At 49.6% G+C, this 22,187-nt stretch overlaps 9 protein-coding genes across 9 annotated transcripts; 6 read left to right on the plus strand and 3 right to left on the minus strand.

The window, feature by feature from the left end:
• Positions 1-680: 680 nt before the first annotated feature.
• Positions 681-2,345, plus strand: COCCADRAFT_91759 (uncharacterized protein; the record flags this gene model as incomplete). Its single annotated transcript, XM_007712406.1, has 3 exons — positions 681-756; positions 807-1,607; positions 1,660-2,345. 3 exons carry the CDS (start codon positions 681-683, stop codon positions 2,343-2,345), a joined length of 1,563 nt encoding a protein of 520 aa, XP_007710596.1.
• A 574-nt stretch (positions 2,346-2,919) lies between these two features.
• On the plus strand, positions 2,920-4,498 carry COCCADRAFT_91685 (uncharacterized protein; the record flags this gene model as incomplete). The annotated part of the gene is made up of 2 exons (XM_007712407.1): positions 2,920-3,997; positions 4,056-4,498. 2 exons carry the CDS (start codon positions 2,920-2,922, stop codon positions 4,496-4,498), a joined length of 1,521 nt encoding a protein of 506 aa, XP_007710597.1.
• A 106-nt stretch (positions 4,499-4,604) lies between these two features.
• COCCADRAFT_35337 (uncharacterized protein) lies at positions 4,605-5,153 on the minus strand (the record flags this gene model as incomplete). Its single annotated transcript, XM_007712408.1, has 1 exon — positions 4,605-5,153. One exon carries the CDS (start codon positions 5,151-5,153, stop codon positions 4,605-4,607), a length of 549 nt encoding a protein of 182 aa, XP_007710598.1.
• Positions 5,154-6,621: 1,468 nt separating this feature from the next.
• On the plus strand, positions 6,622-7,388 carry COCCADRAFT_3630 (uncharacterized protein; the record flags this gene model as incomplete). Its single annotated transcript, XM_007712366.1, has 4 exons — positions 6,622-6,696; positions 6,751-6,789; positions 6,889-6,972; positions 7,038-7,388. The coding sequence occupies 4 exons, from the start codon at positions 6,622-6,624 to the stop codon at positions 7,386-7,388; spliced, it is 549 nt and encodes a 182-aa protein (XP_007710556.1).
• A 354-nt stretch (positions 7,389-7,742) lies between these two features.
• COCCADRAFT_24886 (uncharacterized protein) lies at positions 7,743-10,507 on the minus strand (the record flags this gene model as incomplete). The annotated part of the gene is made up of 2 exons (XM_007712374.1): positions 7,743-9,439; positions 9,490-10,507. The coding sequence occupies 2 exons, from the start codon at positions 10,505-10,507 to the stop codon at positions 7,743-7,745; spliced, it is 2,715 nt and encodes a 904-aa protein (XP_007710564.1).
• A 984-nt stretch (positions 10,508-11,491) lies between these two features.
• On the minus strand, positions 11,492-13,231 carry COCCADRAFT_91675 (uncharacterized protein; the record flags this gene model as incomplete). Its single annotated transcript, XM_007712409.1, has 3 exons — positions 11,492-12,442; positions 12,496-12,950; positions 13,000-13,231. 3 exons carry the CDS (start codon positions 13,229-13,231, stop codon positions 11,492-11,494), a joined length of 1,638 nt encoding a protein of 545 aa, XP_007710599.1.
• A 2,016-nt stretch (positions 13,232-15,247) lies between these two features.
• On the plus strand, positions 15,248-16,711 carry COCCADRAFT_35341 (uncharacterized protein; the record flags this gene model as incomplete). Its single annotated transcript, XM_007712410.1, has 4 exons — positions 15,248-15,279; positions 15,425-15,609; positions 15,678-15,898; positions 15,986-16,711. The coding sequence occupies 4 exons, from the start codon at positions 15,248-15,250 to the stop codon at positions 16,709-16,711; spliced, it is 1,164 nt and encodes a 387-aa protein (XP_007710600.1).
• Positions 16,712-17,586: 875 nt separating this feature from the next.
• On the plus strand, positions 17,587-19,312 carry COCCADRAFT_35342 (uncharacterized protein; the record flags this gene model as incomplete). The annotated part of the gene is made up of 3 exons (XM_007712411.1): positions 17,587-17,818; positions 17,849-18,171; positions 18,338-19,312. The coding sequence occupies 3 exons, from the start codon at positions 17,587-17,589 to the stop codon at positions 19,310-19,312; spliced, it is 1,530 nt and encodes a 509-aa protein (XP_007710601.1).
• An 862-nt stretch (positions 19,313-20,174) lies between these two features.
• Positions 20,175-21,939, plus strand: COCCADRAFT_91680 (uncharacterized protein; the record flags this gene model as incomplete). Its single annotated transcript, XM_007712412.1, has 3 exons — positions 20,175-20,584; positions 20,652-21,550; positions 21,617-21,939. The coding sequence occupies 3 exons, from the start codon at positions 20,175-20,177 to the stop codon at positions 21,937-21,939; spliced, it is 1,632 nt and encodes a 543-aa protein (XP_007710602.1).
• Positions 21,940-22,187: the final 248 nt, after the last annotated feature.

A 22,187-nucleotide genomic window follows, 5' to 3' on the forward strand; every position in this document is an offset into this window, starting at 1 on the left:
CGCCACTTCTTGGGTTCGGTGTAGCCTCGGAACCGGGCAAACTACAAGTTATGCTACGGTGAGTTTCAGAAACAGAAGAAGAATTAATAGAGCTCTTAACGTTACACAGAGCATCGACATTCAAATACATATGCGTTTCATCTTACGCTTTCATGACTCTCAGAGCCCGAGGCAATACCTGTCAGCGATCCCTCTATTTATCCGTTGGGCAGAAAGGCCACCACTTAGCACCGCGCACTAGGCTCCGCACGTGCATCCGCCATGCAGCACCAAGCATTGCGGCGCTCCGGCAAGACATGGCTTGGGAGGCTTGTCTTTATTATTTCGAATCGTATAGCATGGCCGAACACCAGAAACGACCATGAGCATGCTTGTAATAGGACAAGATGATCCCATATGTATGATATAACAAAAGACAACGTGAAGCTGACCTCGAGCCACCACAAACAGCAGCAGACGACTGGTGGAAGAAAAGAAAACCGGGTCTACCCACACACTACTCTCCCCAATAGCCACGGGAAGTGGAGTGTGGGGTCGGGAGGACTCCCTCAGAAGATAGCGATGCAACCTCGGGGCGCAGGATTGCCGGTGGTGCCACCTTACTAGCTTTTGGTCTCTGCTATAGAAAGGCTTCGCTCGCCCTTCTCGAAACCAGGCAAGTCAGCAAACTCAACGAAAAGATGCCGTCTGATTTCTTCAAGAATCGCAGAGTCTATCTGTTGACTGGCGTTGCCTACATGGGCTCGCTGCTCTTCGGTATGCATCCAGTTCTTGTTCAACTCGACATCATAGCTGAGTTGCCATAGGATATGACACCGGGGTTATGGGCAGCGTTCTTGCGCTCAAATCTTTTAAAAGAGACTTTGGATTGCCGACAGAAAAGTCTGGCTTCGCCGACTCCAGGAACGCCGAAGTTTCTTCTAATGTAGTGTCGCTGTTAACAGCAGGATGCTTCTTTGGCGCCATAGGAGCAGCATGGCTTAACGAGCGTTTCGGTCGACGATATTCTCTCATGGGCTTGTCTGTCATCTTTCTGATAGGTGCTGCGCTCCAGACTGGCGCTCATCACGAGATTGGCCTGATCTACGGTGGCCGCGTCATTGCTGGCCTCGGCATCGGTGGCATGTCTTCTATCACACCAGTCTTTGTTTCCGAGAGCGCGCCCCCGGCTGTTCGTGGACGCATAGCAGGTCTCTTCCAGGAGTTTCTCGTCATTGGCAGCACGTTTGCTTACTGGCTTGGATATGGCGTGAACTTACACATGCTGAGCGAAACCAAGCAATGGAGAGTTCCTGTTGCTATCCAACTTATCCCTGGAGGCTTCATGCTGCTCGGACTTTTCTTTTTGAAGGAATCTCCTCGATGGTTGATGTCAAAAGGCCGACATGAAGAGGCTGTCAAGTCTCTTTGCTTCATTCGCTGCGATACGCCTGATAGCCCGGAGTTACAACAAGAGCTGGCAGAGATCCGCGCTGCTGTTGAAGAAGAGCTCAATCAGACCGAAGGAATTACCTGGAAAGAGTGCCTTCTCCCAGGGAATAGATATCGGTTCATCACTGGCTTCGTTCTCATGTTTTGGCAACAATTTAGCGGCACAAACTCGATTGGTAAGTCTTTCATGTCTCAGGGATTGGAAGAAAATTAACTCACATCATCTAGGTTACTATGCGCCACAAATCTTCCAAGCTATTGGCGTCTCTGCCTCCAATGCCTCCCTGTTCGCAACTGGTATCTACGGTACTGTCAAGGTCATCACTACGGGAATTTTCCTCCTTGTCGGTATCGACTTCCTCGGCCGCAAGAAATCTCTAATGGCTGGCGCGGTATGGATGTCATCCATGATGTTCATCATCGGAGCAGTACTCGCAACTCACCCACCCAACCCCACATCGTCGACTGTAAGCTCGGCATCCATGGCCATGGCAGCCATGATCTACCTATACGTCATCGGTTACTCAGCTTCCTGGGGCCCAGTCCCATGGGTCTACCTCTCCGAGATATTTCCCACGCGTCTCCGTTCGTATGGTGTCGGAATGGGCGCTGCAACCCAATGGCTCTTCAACTTTGTCATAACCAAAATCACTCCAGCTGCAGTCAACAGTATTGGATGGAGAACATTCCTCATGTTTGGAATCTTCTGTCTTGCTATGAGTGTATTTGCTACCTTTTTCATCAAGGAGACCAAGGGTAAGACTCTGGAAGAAATTGATCTTTTGTTTGGAGACGTGTCAGCCGAACAACGAAGGATGGACATCGAGGCGGGTTTGAAAGAGGAACAGCGGAAACACTCGGTCGCTTATGCGGAGAATGCCACTGAGCTTGGCAACCGGGCGGGTAAGGATTAAGGAGTAAATGCTTGGAATAGTCGATAGCATCGAGAAATCAACGTTCGGCCGTTTAGACACTGTCACTGAAGTATCCATCGCATCTTCAGTTGAATTCAGAGAAGACTCCTACGTATTTCTTCTTTGGACGAAGCAGCGCGATCGAAATAGCCTCAAGAACCCCTGCTATTATTTACAGTGTATGGTATGCCAAGATGTAGACCTGCCCCCTTCAGGTTAGCTTCTTATATAATCAGTACACTAGAATCTCCTGCATGTCAGATGAAGAGAGTTAAACAGGTTTCCCTCTCCAGTTAAAGAAACAGAAAGAACTAGTAGTGGGACCTCAGAGCAGTTGCAGCAATATGTAGCCAAAATTGCAACCCTCTTTATTATCTTTTTCTCGAGCTATCCAGGCTACTCCTTGTTTCATCCGGCGTCATTCATAATGACTCATTTTGAGTGAATAACAGTAGCTTAACTGCTTCCCAAGCCTCCAACTTGGACATATAGAGCTTACAGTCCTGTAGTTTATATACATCCAACATCAACCTTTTCATTCATTTTCGCAAATGTCACTGTACACAGCCCCAATATGCTACTAGAATTTGTTTTCAACATCCGCATATGGATTGTCTTGATTATTCCAATCATCGCATTTCTATTCCGTTCAAGACGTCGCTCAATCTTTCCCACCATCAACAATTTTCCCTTCGACCCTCTTTTCCAAAAAGCGCATCAAGAGTACCGCACCAACGCCGAATCATTGATCACCAACGGTCTCGCAAAACACCAAGGCCCAATCTCCCTCTCCGTCCCAAGTGGCAAGAAAATCGTTCTCCCGGCGTCATTGACCGCTTGGGCGAAATCAAACAAAAATCTCGACCATAGAGAGCTCGTCAGACAAGACTTCTATGCTGGGTTCCCTGGATTCGAAGCACAGGATGCGTTGCATGCGTCTGGAGACGTGCTTCTGGATGTAATTCGTACGAGGCTTGGACAGAACGAAAGTATCATGCCAGTGGTGACTAACAGTATAGCAAAGGCGTTGCAGATCCACTGGGGCGATGATAAGGACTGGCATGTCATTGACTGGCAGAAAGACACAACGGGTATCATCGCGCGCGCAGCGTCATCGATTTTTGTCGGTTCAGAGAAGTGTGAAGATGAAGAGTGGCTGGGTATCGCACAAGGCTACGTCGGCGCGTACTTTACGGCTGTCAACGAGCTGCATGAGTATCCTGCCTGGTCGAGACGCATTGTACAGAGGTTTCTCCCAAACGCCGTTGCTTGTCGGAAATACGTAGCGCAGGCTCGCGCTATTGCGAAGGAGTTGATTGCAAACCGGGAAAAGAAAGTCGAGGAGGCGAAGCGTAAAGGTGACCCTCTCCCGCAATACAACGATGCGCTCGCATGGGTACAAGCAGTACCAGGCCCCAAGGCAGACGCCGGCGACATACAGCTGTCACTGGCAATGGCTGCATTCTTCACCACAAGCGAACAGTTCCGCCAGGTCTTGATCGATGTTGCGTCGCACCCTGAGCTCATCGAGCCGCTAAGGAAAGAAGTCTGCGAACAGATTTCCACCCACGGTATAACCATCGCTGCAACAAACAACATGGTCCTTCTCGACAGCGTCCTGAAAGAATCCCAGAGACTTTCATCTCCCATAGGTACTTCTATCCCCTCTCCGCCCCCTCTGTTCTATCCATTCTAACAAACACTCCCCAGTGGCTCTCGAGCGCGTAGCCCTTAAAGACACGACCCTCCCCACCGGCGAAAACCTCCCACGCGGCTCCCACATCATGGTCGACTGCACCGGTCTCCGCAGCCCCGCCAAATACCCCAGCCCGGATCACTTCGACGGATACCGTTTCCTACGCCAACGCGAGGCAGGCGATAACTTCGCTCAGTTCGTTCAATCAGGCCCCGACTACAACGTGTTTGGCGGTGGACGTCATATCTGCCCCGGACGCTATTTCGCTAGTAATGAATTGAAACTCACCATGGCGCATATATTGCTCAAGTATGAGATTAGGATGGCGAAGGGGTATCAGTCCAGTATGGTACAAATGGGTGTACATAAAATGGCTGATCCGGTGGCTAAGTTTGAGGTGCGGAGGAGGGATGTGACGGAGATGGATTTGGTTCAGCTGACTGTATCGTTGGTGTGAGGGATGAAGACGAGGTTGGAGTTCTAGGTATTTGTTGTTGAATTTGTGTGTGTAGTTTTCGGGTGTAAATATTCTAGAGCTGACAGTAATCTGGTGCCGATATGAACTACTCCATTCCCGCAAAGAGTTTTGAACGGGCCATTGCTCCGACCTTTGATTTCCGGGGTTTATATGCCTTGTCGTCGACGACAAAATCGTCGTCGGAATCTTGTCCCTCGGAATCATGGTCGGGGTTTTGTGTGGCTCGTGGAACCGCCACCGTTTTGTTCTTCGCTCTGACGATATGGGAAGCACTGATTGTTGAAGAGGGCTTCTGATTCTTGCCAGCCTTCCCACAACTGGTTTTATTGGAGCTTGGGGTCCTTCTCATCTTCTTAGACATCTTTTTCTTCTCATTGGCCAGAGGAAGACGCTTTTGGCTTTTGAGCTGCTCTTTGTTGTTGTCACTACAAGATGTGGGTGGAGTGACAGATTTCGATGAGGGTCCAGAATCGGTATCACCACCGTCTTTTCGCCCCATGTGCTTCTGGGTCCGCGGAACCCATTTTTTCAGCCTTACAATATTTTTCTTGGGAGTAGTGGACTCAGGGGCGGCTTTGTGACTATTGAGGGCCTCTCCCCTGGCCTCCTTCAGTATAGAAAGGAAAGATGACATCGTGTTCTAGAATAAGGTTCGTGTAGTTGTGAACAAAGAAGCTAGGTCGACAGAAGTTGATGAGACAAATGGAGAGTATTTGTGTTCAGGGGCATAAGTACTTTTGAGGGCAGTGCCAAATGCAGCTCTGAATATAACAAAATTTCTGTAATTATGACGGACCAGTCGCATTTTTTGTCTTTCAACCATCAAATGCTACGACGCATATATGGATATTGCCGCGCTTTGATTGTTCCACCATTTCTGACCAACAAATATGAAGAAAGAAATATACTCGTGCGATTTTATTGAAGGGATGAAATGGGATGAACCGTGGAGCTGGTCGCAATGCCAAATGGTCAGGAACAAGAGATAGAAAAAGTTTGGTTCGACCGGTCTACAACCGTGGTAGGACAACAAGGCTGCTCTCGCTGTCCCCTGGTTAGCCCAAGTAGCTTTTCGTTAAAGCTGATGTGCTGCCACATATCGCATTTAGTAACAACACCGACTTTCTTTCTTAGATGTGATAGTTATGTGTAAAAGGTGCGATTCATGCCAACCTCCTCTTGCCAAAAGCAACCAGCGAATCGAAGCCCGTGCCTTACTTACTAGCTTTTCTTGTATCTTATTTCTCCTATAAGTGAATTTGAGCTCTGTTCTCTTAACACTAGGGGGCTTTATCCACAGCTGTCAGTTCAGACTCGCGTGTCGTTAGCATGAGTCCCCACTTTAAGATATGTATGGAAACAAAGAACTGGAATATTTGTCGACGAAGACGTACACCCCACTTGAGAGCTTTCAGCATGTGTGTGAGATGTTTTCGGGACTTTCAAGGAGAAACTACGAATGCAAACATTGGTCTTACTAGGTCATCTTAAGTTTTTTCTCAAATATCAGGGTCTCTTTATATGTACCAAGTATTCTCAAACCCAAAAAAGAAAAGATTTTTAACACATTCATCAGATGCACTGTCTATACAGCCAGATCTCGCGAACTCTTATACAAGCCATTTCAACTCATCCAACTTACATCACGTGAGATTGTATGGATAAGAGCCCAATGAGCTAGAGCACGCATGATTCCAGAAAATCATATTGATTATCCATGCTTTTTTATTATTCTACAAGTTCCGAAACACAGTTGGCTCGGTTTCGTATCTATGGGACAAGGGTAGTCTGGTCACATGATTTAAGAGAGTGGGGAAAGGTATGGATCGGCGAAACTAATCGCCGACAAACCCAGGTGTTTGTCCTGTTTGCATCTTTGATAGCCAGCTCTGGCCAGACGACAGCATCAAGACACGACCAGCATTCTTTTGAACGTACTGCAACGACTTAGATCGCTTTCAAAGACGTTCTCTAAGGCCCCCGCTCAGTAAACCATTCTCTCGAATATTCATAACCGCGTCCTTTTCCTCGAAACAGCCTCGGCGACGGCAAACCCCATACACATATACCAATAGCGGCGGATCAGACACAGGGAGAACACAATGGGTGGCTACTTATCAACGTTTACGAAGCTTATATGGGCGAAGAAGGAGATACGGATATTGATCCTTGGACTTGTGAGGGGTTTCAAGCCCGCTACAAGGCGTTCACAGGGCTGATTACAAATGCAGGATAACGCTGGCAAGACAACATTACTATACAGATTGAAGGTACGCATCGCCCAACAATGCAAGAGGGAGTGGAAGGCAATCCATGCGGAGCATGCTATACCACCATGAACCAGAGCATACACTAACGGGCGACAACAGATAGGAGAGGTAGTCACAACGATACCAACGATAGGTTTCAACGTGGAATCAGTAACATACAAGAACCTCAACTTCAATGTCTGGGTATGTCACTCCCAACATGTTTCTGTTTACATCACCTATGGTGACCTTCTAACAAAGGCTCTTAGGACTTGGGAGGTCAAACCTCGATCCGCCCCTATTGGCGCTGCTACTACGCCAACACAGCCGCCGTGATCTTCGTCATCGACAGTACCGATATCGAGCGTCTCACCACCGCCTCCGAAGAACTGCGTGCCATGCTCAACGAGGAGGAACTGCGCGACGCCGCGCTTCTCGTGTTCGCGAACAAACAGGATCAGCCTGGCGCAAAGGGTGCAGGCGAGATCAGCGAGGCGCTACGGCTGGGCGAGCTCAAGGATAGGAATTGGAGCATTGTCGCGTGTAGCGCTGTCGATGGAAGTGGTGTGCAGGAGGGCATGGACTGGCTGGTGAGCAACGTGGGAGACGGCCAAAGTTGAACAGTGAATTCAATCAACATGAAGGAAAAAGGCTAAGATATTCACGCACCATACGGGGCAAAAACCGAGAAGCGCATGTAGATTACGCGGCACATACGTGTTCCCAAAGGTTATTACCAGCATCAAATGGGGCGTTTTGGGCGCAAGGATCAAGAGAGAACAGGGAGTTTAGCTGCTGCGAAGTTTGGCTTGGTGTGTATTAAATCCCAAATGTCAAAGGTTAAACCTAATATGGAAAGTTTACAAATCGAGTTTAATCACAGGGGGAATGGATGCCGATGGTGCCAACAATATATGCTCACAGCTTACTCATTCTGACATGCGTGGGCCTTCTTTTTTTTGGTTGTCGAAATTCTAATAATGCTCCCATGTGTGATCCCTGCCAGGCCTCAATCTGCCCTCTGTCCAATCCTTGCCGTACACATAGGCACTGTGGATCTCCTCCTCATCGACGCCCAGATGATCTTCGCCGTCGCGGCCTCGGAACCAGCCTAGCGCATACGTTTTGCCGGCTTTCTCCAGATGCTGCGTCATTTGCGTGGAGGTGAATTTCTCGGTGTCGATGAAATTGAAGAGCATCTTGGACTGGTGGATGTACGCCAGCACGCTTGCCATGGTGCCGATCTGGCGTGGCATGAACTTCTGGCTACGCTTTAGATATGTGAGACATGCGACGATGATGAGGTAGAGCAGGATAAACATGGTGAGTGCGAAGCTCGTCCAGAAACTGCGAAAGGTTTGCTCGGTGTTGTAGCGATCGTGCGGATCGCTATTGTTGCCGTCTTTGTTGTCGTCCCAGTTTTGGCCGCCGAGTCCTGGGATGAATTTCTTGCCGTCGACGCTGATGGAGGAGACGCAGACGGTGAGGACTTCGGCGAGGACAGAGCCGATGGCGACAACCATGACGAGGTAGTGGCGGTTGATGAAGGCTTTGAAGGGGAGCCAAAGCGGGTTTGTGCCGGCGTAGTCCAGAGTGAGGGTTTTGGCTGGGGCGTGGCGGAGAGAGAGGATGTAGAAGGGTTGTAACATTCTCACATCGCAATTCATTGTGTTCCAGAGTATTCGGATTACCGTTGCGAGGCCGGTCATGACCCATGGGAATTTCTCCGTTATGATGCCTAGATCCTCGACGAAAGTGAAAATGGGGATTACTGCAGTGAAGGCAATGAGCAAGGTGATGAAGGGAATGCCAGATCGGTATCGTAGCATGAGCGGCCTGGGATCAGAACCACGCTCGTGTATCTTTTCCTTGCTATCTCTGATATACTCACCCTGCCAGAGTGAGCTCTTGTGCAGAATGTATCTCCGAGTGCGGAGTTTCTTGTGGATTTGTTCCAGAGGTGCGGTGTCCAGTCCTTTGAAGTCGGCAAGAATATGACTTTTAGTAGCCATGGCTGCGATGCCTGCAATTCCCTTAGGGTCTGATTGCAAGCCGCTTTTTCGCCGCATAGCATACATTAACGCCCCGCCGCAGCAGGCCACTAGGAGAAGACACGCTGATACAGCCCTTGACCAGACTGGCTCGACTCTGATAGACTTCCATCCTTCAGTCTGGCGGTCCTTCTTGGATGGATACATGGACATGGATGCAGACTGTAGAACCGGAACAAGACTGCTGGCAATCAGAGTGCCCAATGAGCTGTAGATGACAGCATACTGTCTGTGGTGAAGGGCTCTGAGCGGTACTAGCCAGCTCATGAATGTTAAGTAATCCATATTCAGAGACTCCCCTGCAGTCGCTCCAGTCTTCTTGGACAGCTGGTAGAATGGCTCCAGGCGTTTTACTTCAAAGTCTGACATTTGCCAGAGTACGCCGTAGAATACCAAGATCATGATGGGTGCGTATTGCCATGCAAAGTAGATGGTGATGTCCATGTCTCCTACTCTTCTGAATCGTACTAAGCCACCCTTTTCGGGGTCTTTCTTGACTTCTTTCAGCGAAGTTTGACAAAGGTATTCTTGTACAGATGCGAGCGAAAGTGCAATGATGATGAGCATCAGTAACCACAACTGGCTCATGGTAGTAGGGCGCCAATTTGGCATTTGGGGATCTTCTCTTGTGTTAGATTAAAAGTGTTTGCAAGCAGGTGTAGAATCTCACCTTCTGGGAAGAAGTAACTGGTCTCTGCCCCGTTGCGGATGAGACCAGCTTCAGCTGTGAGACTCCTCATTGATTCAAAGTCTCGCGCGACACCCGCAAAATCACTGATGTCAATGGGGACATCGGTTGTGACTGCAACTACTTGCCCGGTCTTCTCAGCTTCGACTTGTGCATTTTTGGCCTCCTCGTCCGCTACCTCGTCTGCCGATAGTATCCGTCGATGGCCCGGAAACGATCCTGGTACTGGCCCCGCGGGAGTATGAGTAAACGGTTTGTGAAATATAGACGTCATGCCTGCGCCTAGATGTGATTCTAGACTCTCAAATTCTGCAGCGTGACTGGCTTCGTCCAGCTCCCGAACCTTTGTGTTCGCTTCAGATTTCCCATACCCAGTCGGCTGCGCTTCATACATCTTCATTGACAGTCCTCCAAGAGAACTCAAATCATATCCGACCACTTCATTCTCCTCTTCGATTTCTTTGGGCCTGCCCCTTGAAGGGGCTGCCTCTTCATCATCCAGTCTGTTGTAATGACCCCTCCCAAAAGAGCCTTTGTTCAGCGACGTGAATCTGTCCAAAACCCTTCGAGCCCTGCCATTGCTCTTATCCGCTGGGGGAGACGCTTTTTCTTGATTAAATATAATTGCAAGAGGGTCGTACGAGGTTTCTTCGGTGAATGCAAGCGGCTGAGGTATAGGAGGTGGGGCGGTAGAAGGGTCGCTGTACGATATCCTGGAAGCCGGCGCTAGAGATGAAGGTAATGACTGTCTGTTTGTCCTAGAGATAGTGCTAGGAGACGCAATCGAAGCATCCAATGTTGTATGTGATGGGAAGAGTTGAGAAATCCTATTTGATGAGCCAGAACTGGTCTTGCGTGTGAGTGGTGGACGAGCGTAAGGCGGCGTAGGACCTCCAGTGATTGGAGAGCCAATGCGCAAAGCGGAGGGGACCGCATATTCTGACTGCCTTCTGTCTTTGACAGGGGAGCCAATCTGGAGGGCAGGTGGTACATGTGCCATGGTTGCGATCAGCGTCCTGTGGAGCCCAAGTGTGGCCTAATATGGCGATTCGCGCATTGAATGTTTGACAGCCCAGATTAATAGCGAGCGTAAGGCTGGTGTAGCAGGGAAGGGAAGAAAAGGAGAGGAGCAGCAATTCGGACACGCAGTGCATGCGGCTGAAGATGCTTTGCAACGTGTGCGATGCACTCGTCAGTCTTGTCTCATAACACCAAACAGCGCATGCAAATATCTCTGGAGAAGCTTTGAGATGGCAGTGTTTGTTTCTTTAGCAGAGCTGTGATCTGGTGAGCCGGTGAATCAGCCTGGTGGCTTCCCGTGCCTGATGTTAGTGCAAAGGGCTCAGCCGTAACCGGCGCTGGGTAACAGTAGAAGAATAACCAATCAAAAGAGAGAATGAGACGGAGAATTGTGGTTTCAGCAAGCTGCGGTCACATGTCTGGAACGCTCTAGTTAGGCAATGCGAAGTAGGCAGTGCTAAATACGCGGCTTGCAGCAGCATGGCTTTGGACATTCGCTTGTTGTTGCCTTGTGGGGGCTGGCGGTGATAGCGGGCGGGAGACTATTGGGGGCCAAAATCGTTGCCATGGCGCAGCGCAGACGGCACGTGCACAGTTGTGCTGGAGAGAAGAATCAACTGCAAATGTGACGGCAGCTCAATATTGCATTAATGGTGGGAGAGGCTATGAAAAGTCGCCGTGGAATTGATTGCATCCTGCGACGGGGTAGTAAATGACGTTGAGGCACCAGGACGAATACTGACAATCACCTCATTACCAGCGGGATGGACTTAACACGAGATGCGCCAGGTCTCAAATACAAACGTTTGCTGTTGAATTCGTGAAAGAAGCCGATATGCGGTCTGCCAGGTCGTATCGCTGTACCAAATGACGTGGCTGCGCTCTCTCAACAACAATTACTGCATTTCAGCCTCAGCTGCAGATGCACACTGCCGCCTCTTGATTTACCCTGTTGTACCACACTTCAACACTGCCTCTTCCTCATTTGGACCATCGGGCCTTTTCTGTTAGCCACAAACATGTCGTAAATTTGGTATTGGTCTTCCACCTGTCGCCCAGGCGCAGCATTCCGGTCACCTCCACCAAGATTGTTATTCGGGACCCCTTGCACCTCGTACATCCAGAGCGTCTTTGCGAGAACAAGACGCATCTCAAGCCAGGCAAGGTTCTTTCCAACACAGCCACGGGTTCCAAAGGAGAAAGCACAGAAGCCGCTGTCAGCCAAAGCTACGCTTTCTGCTGAGGATCCTTCCTTTCCAGACTCGTCCACAATCCAGCGTTCGGGACGGAACTTGAAGGGTTCGGGATATACGTTGGGGTTGTAACTGAGGCAATAAAGTCCAGTGCTTACATGAATACCAGCGGGAAAGTAGTGGTCGTCAACAGTAGTGCCGCCTGGGAGGACCTGTCGGCTTGGCTCTGCGGCAAGTGGTGGAGTCATACGCATGGCTTCTTGAAGGAATGCTGTGAGATAGGTGCAGGACATGAGTTTGGTGCCGGATCTAATATCATCGTAGCTTGCAAACTTGGAACGAATCTCCTGAGCAATCTTGGCTTGGATTCCTGGCTGCTTTGCCAAGTAAAAGAAAGCAGCAGACATTACCACAGAGGTTGTGTCAGAGCCTGCGATTGTCAGTAGCTCGCACTCGGCAAACAGCTCGTTCAGATCGTAGCCACGCTTTCCGGTCTCAGGGTCAATAGCGTTGAACAGCCAATGGAAGAAGTCTTTTCGAACTTCGCCTTCGGGCTTTGGGTTCTTTTCCAACTCTTTCTCGTCACGAGAACGATTCTCGAGACACTGTGTGACGAAATCTTGCCACCTTACAACGGCTGGCGGCGATGCTACTGAAAGGAGCCAATCAAGGCCTCGAGGCTTCAGCCACACCCACAAATCCGCAAATGGGCTAAAGGCAGTCTTTGATAGATTAGTACTGTTTCAAGCCTGATATCGAGTTAAAAAAAACTCACTGAGTGGAGAATTTCCAAAAATGTGGCCATGATTTCTGGGATATGGCGAAGGTCGCTTTCGGGTTCCTTCATATTAAAGTTCTTGCCAAAGCACAGGTCACCAAGGATATCGAAGACGAGCCAGTTGATCCAGTCACATATGTTGATAGGTGTCGTCCATTCACTATCCTTTGTTGCTTGTTGTCCTATCAGCTCCAGCCATCGGTCCAGATTCGAATGAAGAAACACTTCAGCATCACGCAAAGCAGCCTCAGAAAATGCGTAGTTCAACACGCGGCGCTTGCGAGCATGAACACTAATAGCCGTGCTGCTCCAAGTGTTGATCGAGTGAACATTGCGTGGCCAAACACGGTAGTAGTCACTCTTCCTGACGTTGCCTTTCGGTCCGAATATCTTCTTAAACGCAGTTGGCGTGTTTAATACGACGCTGTCTGGGCGGTACCGAAACTCGGGGCCTGTTATCGATTAACGAGTGATCCACGAACACGAAATATCCAATCATACCGTATTTCTCTTGGAGACTATGCAGCCAAATGTGCCTGTCACCTGTACGAGTATGCCACCAGGACGGGATCACCGACAAGCGAGCCCAGAACGGACCGGGGAACGAGGCGAGTGGGTGGAAGTACAGGCGGTAAATTCCAATTACCAAGATGTAGATTAACGCCGAGGAGCAACAGAAGGCAAATAGGCCCGGGTACGAGACCCCGCTGACGATGTTTAGATTGACCATCATGCACCTGCAACTTGATTTGGGCAGAAAAAGAAAGCTCAAAGACCCGAGAACAAGACAGAGGATGAAGGGCCTTGTAGATATGTATCTCATGTTCGCCGACTAATCGTCTAGTACGGACTATCTTACTCTTTCCTTTCTAGTGTCCGCCTGTCTATTAGCGCCCAGCAGATTAGTCTACAAAAGACTCTGGCATGAAGAGAAGCCGCGGACCTTAGCCAACATCCAACAAAGAAGTGGAGTTTTGCTTTTCGGCTGAATCGGCAGATGGGGTCAGCGAGCCGCTCCCGGCGGTGCTTGCCACACCAACTATACACTATGACATACCTACTACTTACTCGGGTAATAGGACTACATGTTTACAAAGTAACAGACGTCTTACTTGCAGATGTAATCCCCCTCTCTGCAGTGCCACTAATCATCTATCTGGAAATGGGAACTCCGTGTTTAGTAAGCTAAAATTCACGTAAATTGAATATTCAGAAAAACTAAACCTGTCCCACGGGCAAGGGTGGTGGGCCCCTCGATTTACCCGAAAGGAAAGAATTGCATTGCCCCCGGTCGTTTTCGAAACATGAAGGGTGGGAGAGGCAATGGGTACATGGAGCCTATCATAGGTTCCTTTGACGTTCTCGCTTCCAACGTGCAGCCCAAAAGGGGACTAGATGTGCTGTCGGCTCATGTGACCCCGACCCCAAGCGGATGGGAATCTGCACGCCATTTTTGTTCCGCTTCCGCGCCCCTGCTCAGGGCGCACACTGAAGGCTTGATTGGCATCTCGGATACTCTGACTGACAACATTGGGCCCAGACGCCACACACACTACTCATGCATCTTTACTTTAGTATATCTTTGCTTTTATAACAATTGAGTCGCGTCTTGATTCTCACCTTGCAATCAGCGTTCGCGGTAAAATAAAAAAAAGATATTCGATGCTTACACACACCGATCACGAGCACCTGGACGCAAATTGCATCGTTCCCCGATAATTGGCTGTTATGCAACTGCCGAGGCTGACTCTGACTCGGCGTCTTGTGAGGAAGATTAGGAGAACCAAACGAGTGGCCAAGGCATTCCTTCGCCACAGAAGAGGAAACTGATCCCCTGTGCTATGCGGCTGTACGGAGGCAAGCCTCACACAAGTGCCGAGGGCAGCCGGTTCGCAACTTTGACCCCACTGAGAAGAAGTTTTCATGAATCGCTGCATGTGCTTCTCACATACAACAGCCATCAGATATCAGCTGTACACAAGGTAAACGCATTCTCTGTGCTCCTCACCGAGGCACTACCATGCAGGCACTTAGTTCATTCACACCCGACACTACATGCCAGTCACACATGTGCATCCAAATATATCGCTCAGCTAACATTGGGAGTGTGCATGTATTTTCTTTTGGACGGGAGATGCCCAGCTTCCTTTTCCGCAGGCACGAATCTCTTACCAAGTGTGTATCAACCATGCATACTCGTGGTGGAGCAGATGCTCATTTCTCACCCGCAGGTTACGTCAATCCACATTCCAGCCTGTCGGGAGGCCGCTATCCATGCTCGTCCGAGTGCAAAAGGCAAGGCTCCGTCCCTTGTGAGGCTCCAGCCCACGTCCTCTAAACAAGGCCCACTTGCTAGCGCTCCCGCGGGGGTCTAAGCCCTGGTTTCCGTTAGTTAGAGTTTGCCCAACAGCCGCAAGCGTAGTGAGGATTGCCGCTTTGTTATTCGCACTGGTCCATTATGGGTCTTCAGAAGCAAAAAACTGTCATATGGATGGAGTGGCCCCCAGGGGCACTACAGTCGGGAGTGGCTGGAGCGGCGCGATCCACGAATATACTGGGGGCGTATGTTTAGGCCTCCAAGAGGGTCTTCTCCTTAGTATAACATCTGCAACCATTCACTTTTTCGCAGATCTGAAGGGTACGTACTTGGTGTTCAATCGCCGCCGCCTTCTCGTTTGTTTCTCTTTTGCGCACAGAAAAGCATTCGAGGTTGCTCGTCACAAAAAAAACCGGGCAAGTATCCTAAGCCATGGCGCCCATCATCGATCCTCAAGAAAGCCTGTAAGTTGTCGACGAGATCTAATCTCACCTACCCCCAGACTCTGATCATATCGTACGATGGAACCAGGCACACGCTATGGGTCCCTGGCAATACCTGTACCAGAGAACACTACACTGGGGAGTCGTGTGACTGACAGGACCACAGAGCGGCTTTCCGCCAACGCCTCGATGGAGTCGCTATATTCACATACATCCTCATCATGTTTCTCGTGCCTCTGAAGATCTGGTGCCGCTACCGTCACCGGGGATGGCGCAACGTGCAATGGGACGACTACATGTCGATAGTTGCTTTGGCCCTCGCGAACGGCTTCTTTTACATATGCATAATCGGTAAGTCTTCGTCTCCTACCTTTCTTCTCGGTTGAGAGTGAGCAAGAACTGATCGGGTTGTCTTGTAGGTATGCGAGACTCGCTAGGTCTACACATCTACGAAATTGAAAATCCACTCCAAATCATCGCTTTCCTGAGGAACATCTATGTGGGGAACATACTGTACACTCTGTGTATCACGTCAGTAAAGCTCTCCGTGCTAGCTTTCTACTGGCGTCTGTTCGAAATTAAGGCTCGTATCACAATCTACGTTGTCACTGCCGCAGCAATCGCCTGGTGTACTGCCATCGTAAGTCATACAATTCCTCGTAGCAGATGTCATTTTTCAATGTCACATAATGGAATTTGAGAACTAACCACAATTTCATCTTTGTAGTTGCTCTGTGTTATCTTCAACTGCATTCCCGTCCAAGCCGCCTGGGATATCACCATAACAGGCGCAAAATGCATTTCCATCCGAGCCATCTACCTTGGCGGCTCTGTCCCCAACGTCTGCCTCGATTTGGTCATCGTCCTTATGCCCCTGCCACACGTGTGGCGACTCCACGCGCCCCTTGCGCAGCGCATTGTGCTCGCAGGCATGTTCGCCCTCGGCACCTTCATCGCCGTCGTATCGCTCGTGCGCCTCATCATCTTTCTACAAATTCCCATCGCCACGCAGGGTGATGTCACGTACAACTTCCGCGAGATCATCGTATGGTCGATTGTTGAAGTCAACATTGGCCTGGCGTGTGCTTGTCTGCCAAGTCTGAAGCCCGTGTTCCAGGCAGTAGGATTGAACAAACTCTTCTCCTTCTCGTCATCAAGACCTTCCGATGTCGAATCACAAGGAGCGCAACATCAGTACGCATCAGGTGGCTCGTCTGGCTCTCGGCCACGCAAGAAGGGCGCAACAGGTGGTTTGTTCTCCACCCTAGCCGGAATCAGCAGAATGGACGATGAAGAGGAGACTAAATTTGTCAACGAAGATTTGGGCAAAAACAATGTTGACATTGAGCTAGCGCGTGTGAGCGAAGACAGCGAGCAAAGAAATGCCGCGGGTGGCATCAATGTGCAAAAGAATTGGAGTGTATTAGTCGATGATAGGAAACCTGCGCGGTAATATTCTTTTTCTTTGGCTCAAAAAAAAGGGCATACTAGACGGTCGATACATGCATGCAAGGCATGTATCGACTGCTTAACGTTTCGGATAAAATAACAATCTTATGACAGGAAGCTGAGCTTCCTCTATACATATACGAATATCGTTCTAGAAGCAACTGCAACGTTTCTTGATCTGTGTCCTAGTCTACCTAAAGACTATGCCTAGGTTCAGTTGTGTCAGAATCTCACTGTAATAATGGGAAGGGAATACTTGCATGTAATAATAAAGAAATTGGACATTTACGCATAAAATGATGATGGAGCCCCATCTAGTACTAAATATGGTGGCAATACGCATCTTCAATAGATGATTCTTGGATTAATGACAACGACAAACCCACTTAGACAGAGTGATTCAGGAAGGGCGGACTGGACTTCGCCTTTGGTATGAGAAAAGCTACAAACATCAAACATGTACAGTATGAATTTGAACGCTACCGTGCCCTACTTTGCAGCTCAATAACAAGCGGGATCACGTGTAACTAGCCTCAACTAGATACGTCTATGTCACGCTAGGGAAAGTTGTGTAGGTGAAGTAGGGTCGCAAAACTATATGGCACCTTCACTGTGGATATGAGAAGATCGCCGCGCCTCACAAGCTGTACAGTAAGAACGAGGAGATGGCTCGAAAGCTTTCACAATGCCTTAACGACGGTGGCAAACTGTTATTAGCTGTTTGTTGCAAAGGCAAACAGCGAATCAGGGTCCACCACTTGTGGTAAGGGTATATTTAGCCTAGGCAGCCACAAACACAGGGCGCTTGCTCAACTTCAGCCTTGCCCAACTTTACACACTACACACCATCCCCACAGACTAACACAAGACAACCGCTTGATGCAACCTGCGGGTATCCTGCATCTTCAGTACTCGATGCGGCCGTCACGAAATCGAACAAATGTCAACACGTACAACTTAAAGATACTGTCGGGTATCGTTAGTCGCACTCGCAAGCCCCAGGGCAGCAGCGGCAACTCTGAGGTCAAGGATGAAGCCCCTTCCACGCCACAAGATGGCACGCATGAAGGGAGTCAAGCAGCAGAAGCAGGCTCTCTCGATCAAACGAGCGGTTTTCAGACTAACGAGCTGCCTTGGCCAGCCATATCACCTAGCCTGCTCGAACTAGGAAGATCTCAAAGCAGTGGAGAAGCCAAGACAGTTCAGCAGAGTCCGCCAACCAGCTCGCAAACTTCCAGGCGTTATCTCAAATGCTTCAATCCTCATGCTGACCCAAATGGTCATTTCTACTCCGTCCATCAACTCTTCACTCAAGGCGTTTGGATTGGCTATCTGGCGCCAGACCGACATAAGGAGTCGTTTCGGGGACTTCCTTCATTCAATATGTTGAGATCCAACTGTGCCAAGCTCATTGCGCCATATCCCAAAGCAACACAGGGCTTGGTAGGACAGAATCGATATGCTGTTTGTCGGGGATGCGTTTCGGGTACTTCAAAGGTGTTCGAGTTGAGAGAAGTTCAGTTCTACGGCAAGTCCGTAAGTCATGCTCCGGACGTACTAGCCGCTTTAGGCAATCGTTCTTCAGCTATCAGATACGTACATCTTGTAAAGATAAACTAACGATGTGCAGAAACTGGTAATCATGCCGCTTGATGGTGACGATGAAGCTGGAGTTTTCACCATCATGTTACCACAGAAGCATGATAGAAGTCTGCATGGCCTTCAATCCTACCGGCCTTATGAGATCATTGAAAGTGATAATGGGCAAGCTTTTTCCAACGACTACGAAGTGCTCACGATCCGCAATCTTGACAGTAGTGCTGATGTACTAACTATAACTCTCGACGCACTACCAATGCTAGAGCGTACTAAGACCGCCGTGGAGGTGAACAAGCGGTCAGTGTCGGATTCAAATTACATCTATGATACTTCAGCCTTTTCCGCATCGAGTATGACAGGCACTTCGACGCCAAAAACGCGAACGCTAGAAGAGGGAGAAATCAGAGAAGACGATATGCAAGAAGATGAGTCAATCAAAACAAAGCGACATAGAAGTAGCACAACGACCTCACGCAGGTCCCATACCACAGAGGAGGAGAAACTTAGTGACTATGATAGCCCTGCATATCCAGGTACCGGAGGTTTCGTAGAGACGTCCCTTGATTCTGCTGCCCAGAACTCAGTAACAACCACCTCGAACCTACAACCGCGAGTCACGAAACGCCATTTATCCCCCGAGACAGTATATCCGGAGCTCACCAAGGAACAAGCTGACCGCACATACATAATTTGGTTCGTCAAAGACCGAGGTCTAGAATATGAATTCGTCCACACGATTGGTGAATGCAAAACCTTCGCAGGCCTACTCCAACTGCTGGAAGAAGATACAGAGTCCATCCCGTCGATTGCTGAGATTCTAAAGGAAAAAAAGACGTGGCGCTTGTGCTGCAGCCTTGACAGTCATGGTGGCATGAACAAGGCGCTGATTGCTCGTGAAGGAAAAGAGGCTGCATTTGACCGACTGCAAACTATACTGGCAGAAGCCCCTCTCTGGAGCACGAATCCGCATGGTCGAGTTTATGTCGAACTCAGGTCTTTGAGCTGATCAGGCTCTTCTGATGCTGTCTGCAACGGAGTCGTTATCGAACGGAGATCATTCTGGGAATGTGTACTTTTTTTTGTTGCGTTTGTGCGTCGCATCACATATACCCAATGCTTATCTTTTGATCGGTTCTCAACAAAACAAGCGGGAACCCAGTTCCCAAATGGTGGGAGGACAACAGCGTACTGTAGGTGTGGATGCATATTGGTGCTTATATGTACAGAGTTTCACACGAAACGGTTCATTGTTGCTCGGGCATCTGTCTCGGTTGTTGAGGATGTAAGTAAGTCCAAGGTTTTCTTGAGAATCCTACAATGGGATATCCCCACGTTGTACGCGCATTGTACAACACCATCGGTGGAACAACAGACTCCGGAGAATCTCAAGATAGCCATACGGACCGTCCATGCAGCTTTGCAGCAGCGAAACAGGACTGAATCGTATCTTGGCGGTCGAATAATAATCTGCACAACATTGTGTAAGCCTTTGGATGATCGTCGTGCTAACGCGAAGTTGTTGGCCAATGAGCAAGAACTGCCTGTCTCTTCCGCCTACCCTTCGCGGCCTGGCGCGGCTGACCCTGTAAACGAGCTTTCCGTACGCGGCGCTACGGTTTCTTCATCTGTACTTTTGCCATCAATCGCATCTCCCTACCATCTTCCCCTTGTCGCTCGCTTGCCTTGCGTTCTTCTCTAGTTGCTGTCATATATCCATTGAGCGGGCCTGTTGCTAGTATCTACAGTTTGCCGTTACCGTCCTGAGCGCATCTGCATGTAATCATACCGAAGGAAAACCAGCACTTGGATTCGCGCTTCTTTACCAAATTTCCTGACGACTTTTGACATCTCATGCAACCGTCGCAAACATGGACAGCTCGGCAATCACTTATGCGACCTCGAAAGACTGGCTCGATATCATGAAAAATCGGTCCAAAGTTCGCATGCATGAGCTTATTGAGCGCCTTGGATTACGCGCAAAGTGGTCTTCCAATAAGCGCGGCAAAACCAATTTTGAATCGGCCCTGGTGCGCGAACTCGTGGCAGATATGGGAGACGTTGTGTCTACGCTTCCAAAGGAGCCCGATGAGCTGATGAAGTTCCTCAGCGACGAGGGAAGTTTAAAAGAGGAGGTTGACGGTCTACTTGAAAAGCACGGGATGAAGGTTTGGGGGGGAGTGGAAGAGCGCGATCATCTGCTCACTGCCAACGAGCCTGGCGTGGAAGAAGGGCTTTATTCCAAGGATCTCTATTTTGAGAATGAAGAGGATAGGCAATTGTAAGCAGGCTGGCTGTGCAGACCGAAGACTCGGATAGTCACGAACGATTGCTGATGGATCGCCTAGAATTCACAAGCTCCTCCACTGGTGGATTGGACTGAAAGCGTGCAATGTCATCCTTGCACGAGAGCGGCTCGATCGGGAAAGGAGGAAAAAGGCAGAGAACCGACAAGCGCGAGCTGAGGCTGAGTTCTCTGGTCAGCAAGACGGCGGAACACCAGCATCTTTTGTTGCGCTGGCACCCAACTCAGTCCTGCACGATGGTGATACAGTATCACGTGGCAGTCCGATTTCCTCTAGTGCAATGCTCACACCCCCAGAATCGGGTGAAAGTCCAATTATGGGACCCCGCGAAGCAGGTAAGTTTGCATCCGTCAACGGCCGTGAGTGTGTACCTAACGGCTATGCCACTTGTGCAGCCGCGAACGCATATCAGGCGCAAACCTTGCAACAGCGACAAAACATTGTTGAAGGTGTCTGGAACCGACTAGCTGTAGACGGTAACAGACCGAGAGATCTTAGTACTACGTCGGCAGGCCCTGCTCACGGCCATGGCACGCACCCCGCAGAAAGCAAAGGGGCCGTGGACCAGCAGGTCGCAAACGCAAACCAAGCAGCGGTCGATCGGCAAATCAGCGTCGAAGTTGCGAAGCTGGTAGCAACCTTCCGCTCGGACGATGCAGGAGCAGAGGAGATACCCCAGCCAAACAACAGTATACCCTACCGCGGGCTAGATTACGACGGGTTGCGGGCGCTACGACAATACGTCTATGGGGAAGAGCATGGAGTTGCGGTAGACGAGGAAGTACTACTCAATCAACTGGAAAAGACATGGCGAGAGCGAGTTCGTGCTGATTATCAGAAAATGGTTGAGAACATTCCGGTATTCATTGCGAGAGAAAGGGCGTTTTTGACATGGGTGGAACTCAAGCGGCATTTGGCAGCTCTGCAACGTGCAAACGAACGTAAGTTGACGATCTCTAGCCCTATCCGCACGTGGGCCCGCACTGACAAAGGCTGTAAATGTACAGGGTGGTCAGCAGAAGGCCATACCACGGCGGAAATCGAACGACGCATCCAACAACACCGCACTCTGATGGGCTGTACACAAACGATTATTGCAAACTTTGAGGATGTAGGCCAAGGCTTCGGACTCAGTCCTAATGTTGCAGTGGATCGAGACGAGCTACTGCGACAAGCCCTGGTCGTGCTAGCAGGAGAGAAGTATGCGGTAGAGATGCAGTGGAAGCCTATAGAGTTTACAGCGACAATGGCTTGGCTGCACGAACACCTGGAGAATTTCCGACGGGAAGAAGAGGAAGACGGCAAGGGTATGCTGTGGCATGCCGGATAATAGGCGTCGGAAGTTGTCACATTGCGTCTCTGTTTGTCACGCATATAATATAGTACAGTGGGCTTGGAGTATAGTGGTAAACTCTGTACGCCGTGTGGATCTTACAGGCGTTCAGCAGCAGGCAAGGGATCGATCGATCGGCCAGACTTAAAAGGCGCACTAGGCGACCCAATTCGGGAAAATTGTCTATTGGGGTAGGTCAGCCGCAGGGGTTGGTTTCAGCTACTTCATCTTGTTACAGGATCGTG

Source organism: Bipolaris zeicola (assembly GCF_000523435.1).
Source record: "Bipolaris zeicola 26-R-13 unplaced genomic scaffold scaffold_43, whole genome shotgun sequence".
Classification (NCBI taxonomy): Eukaryota; Fungi; Ascomycota; class Dothideomycetes; order Pleosporales; family Pleosporaceae; genus Bipolaris; species Bipolaris zeicola.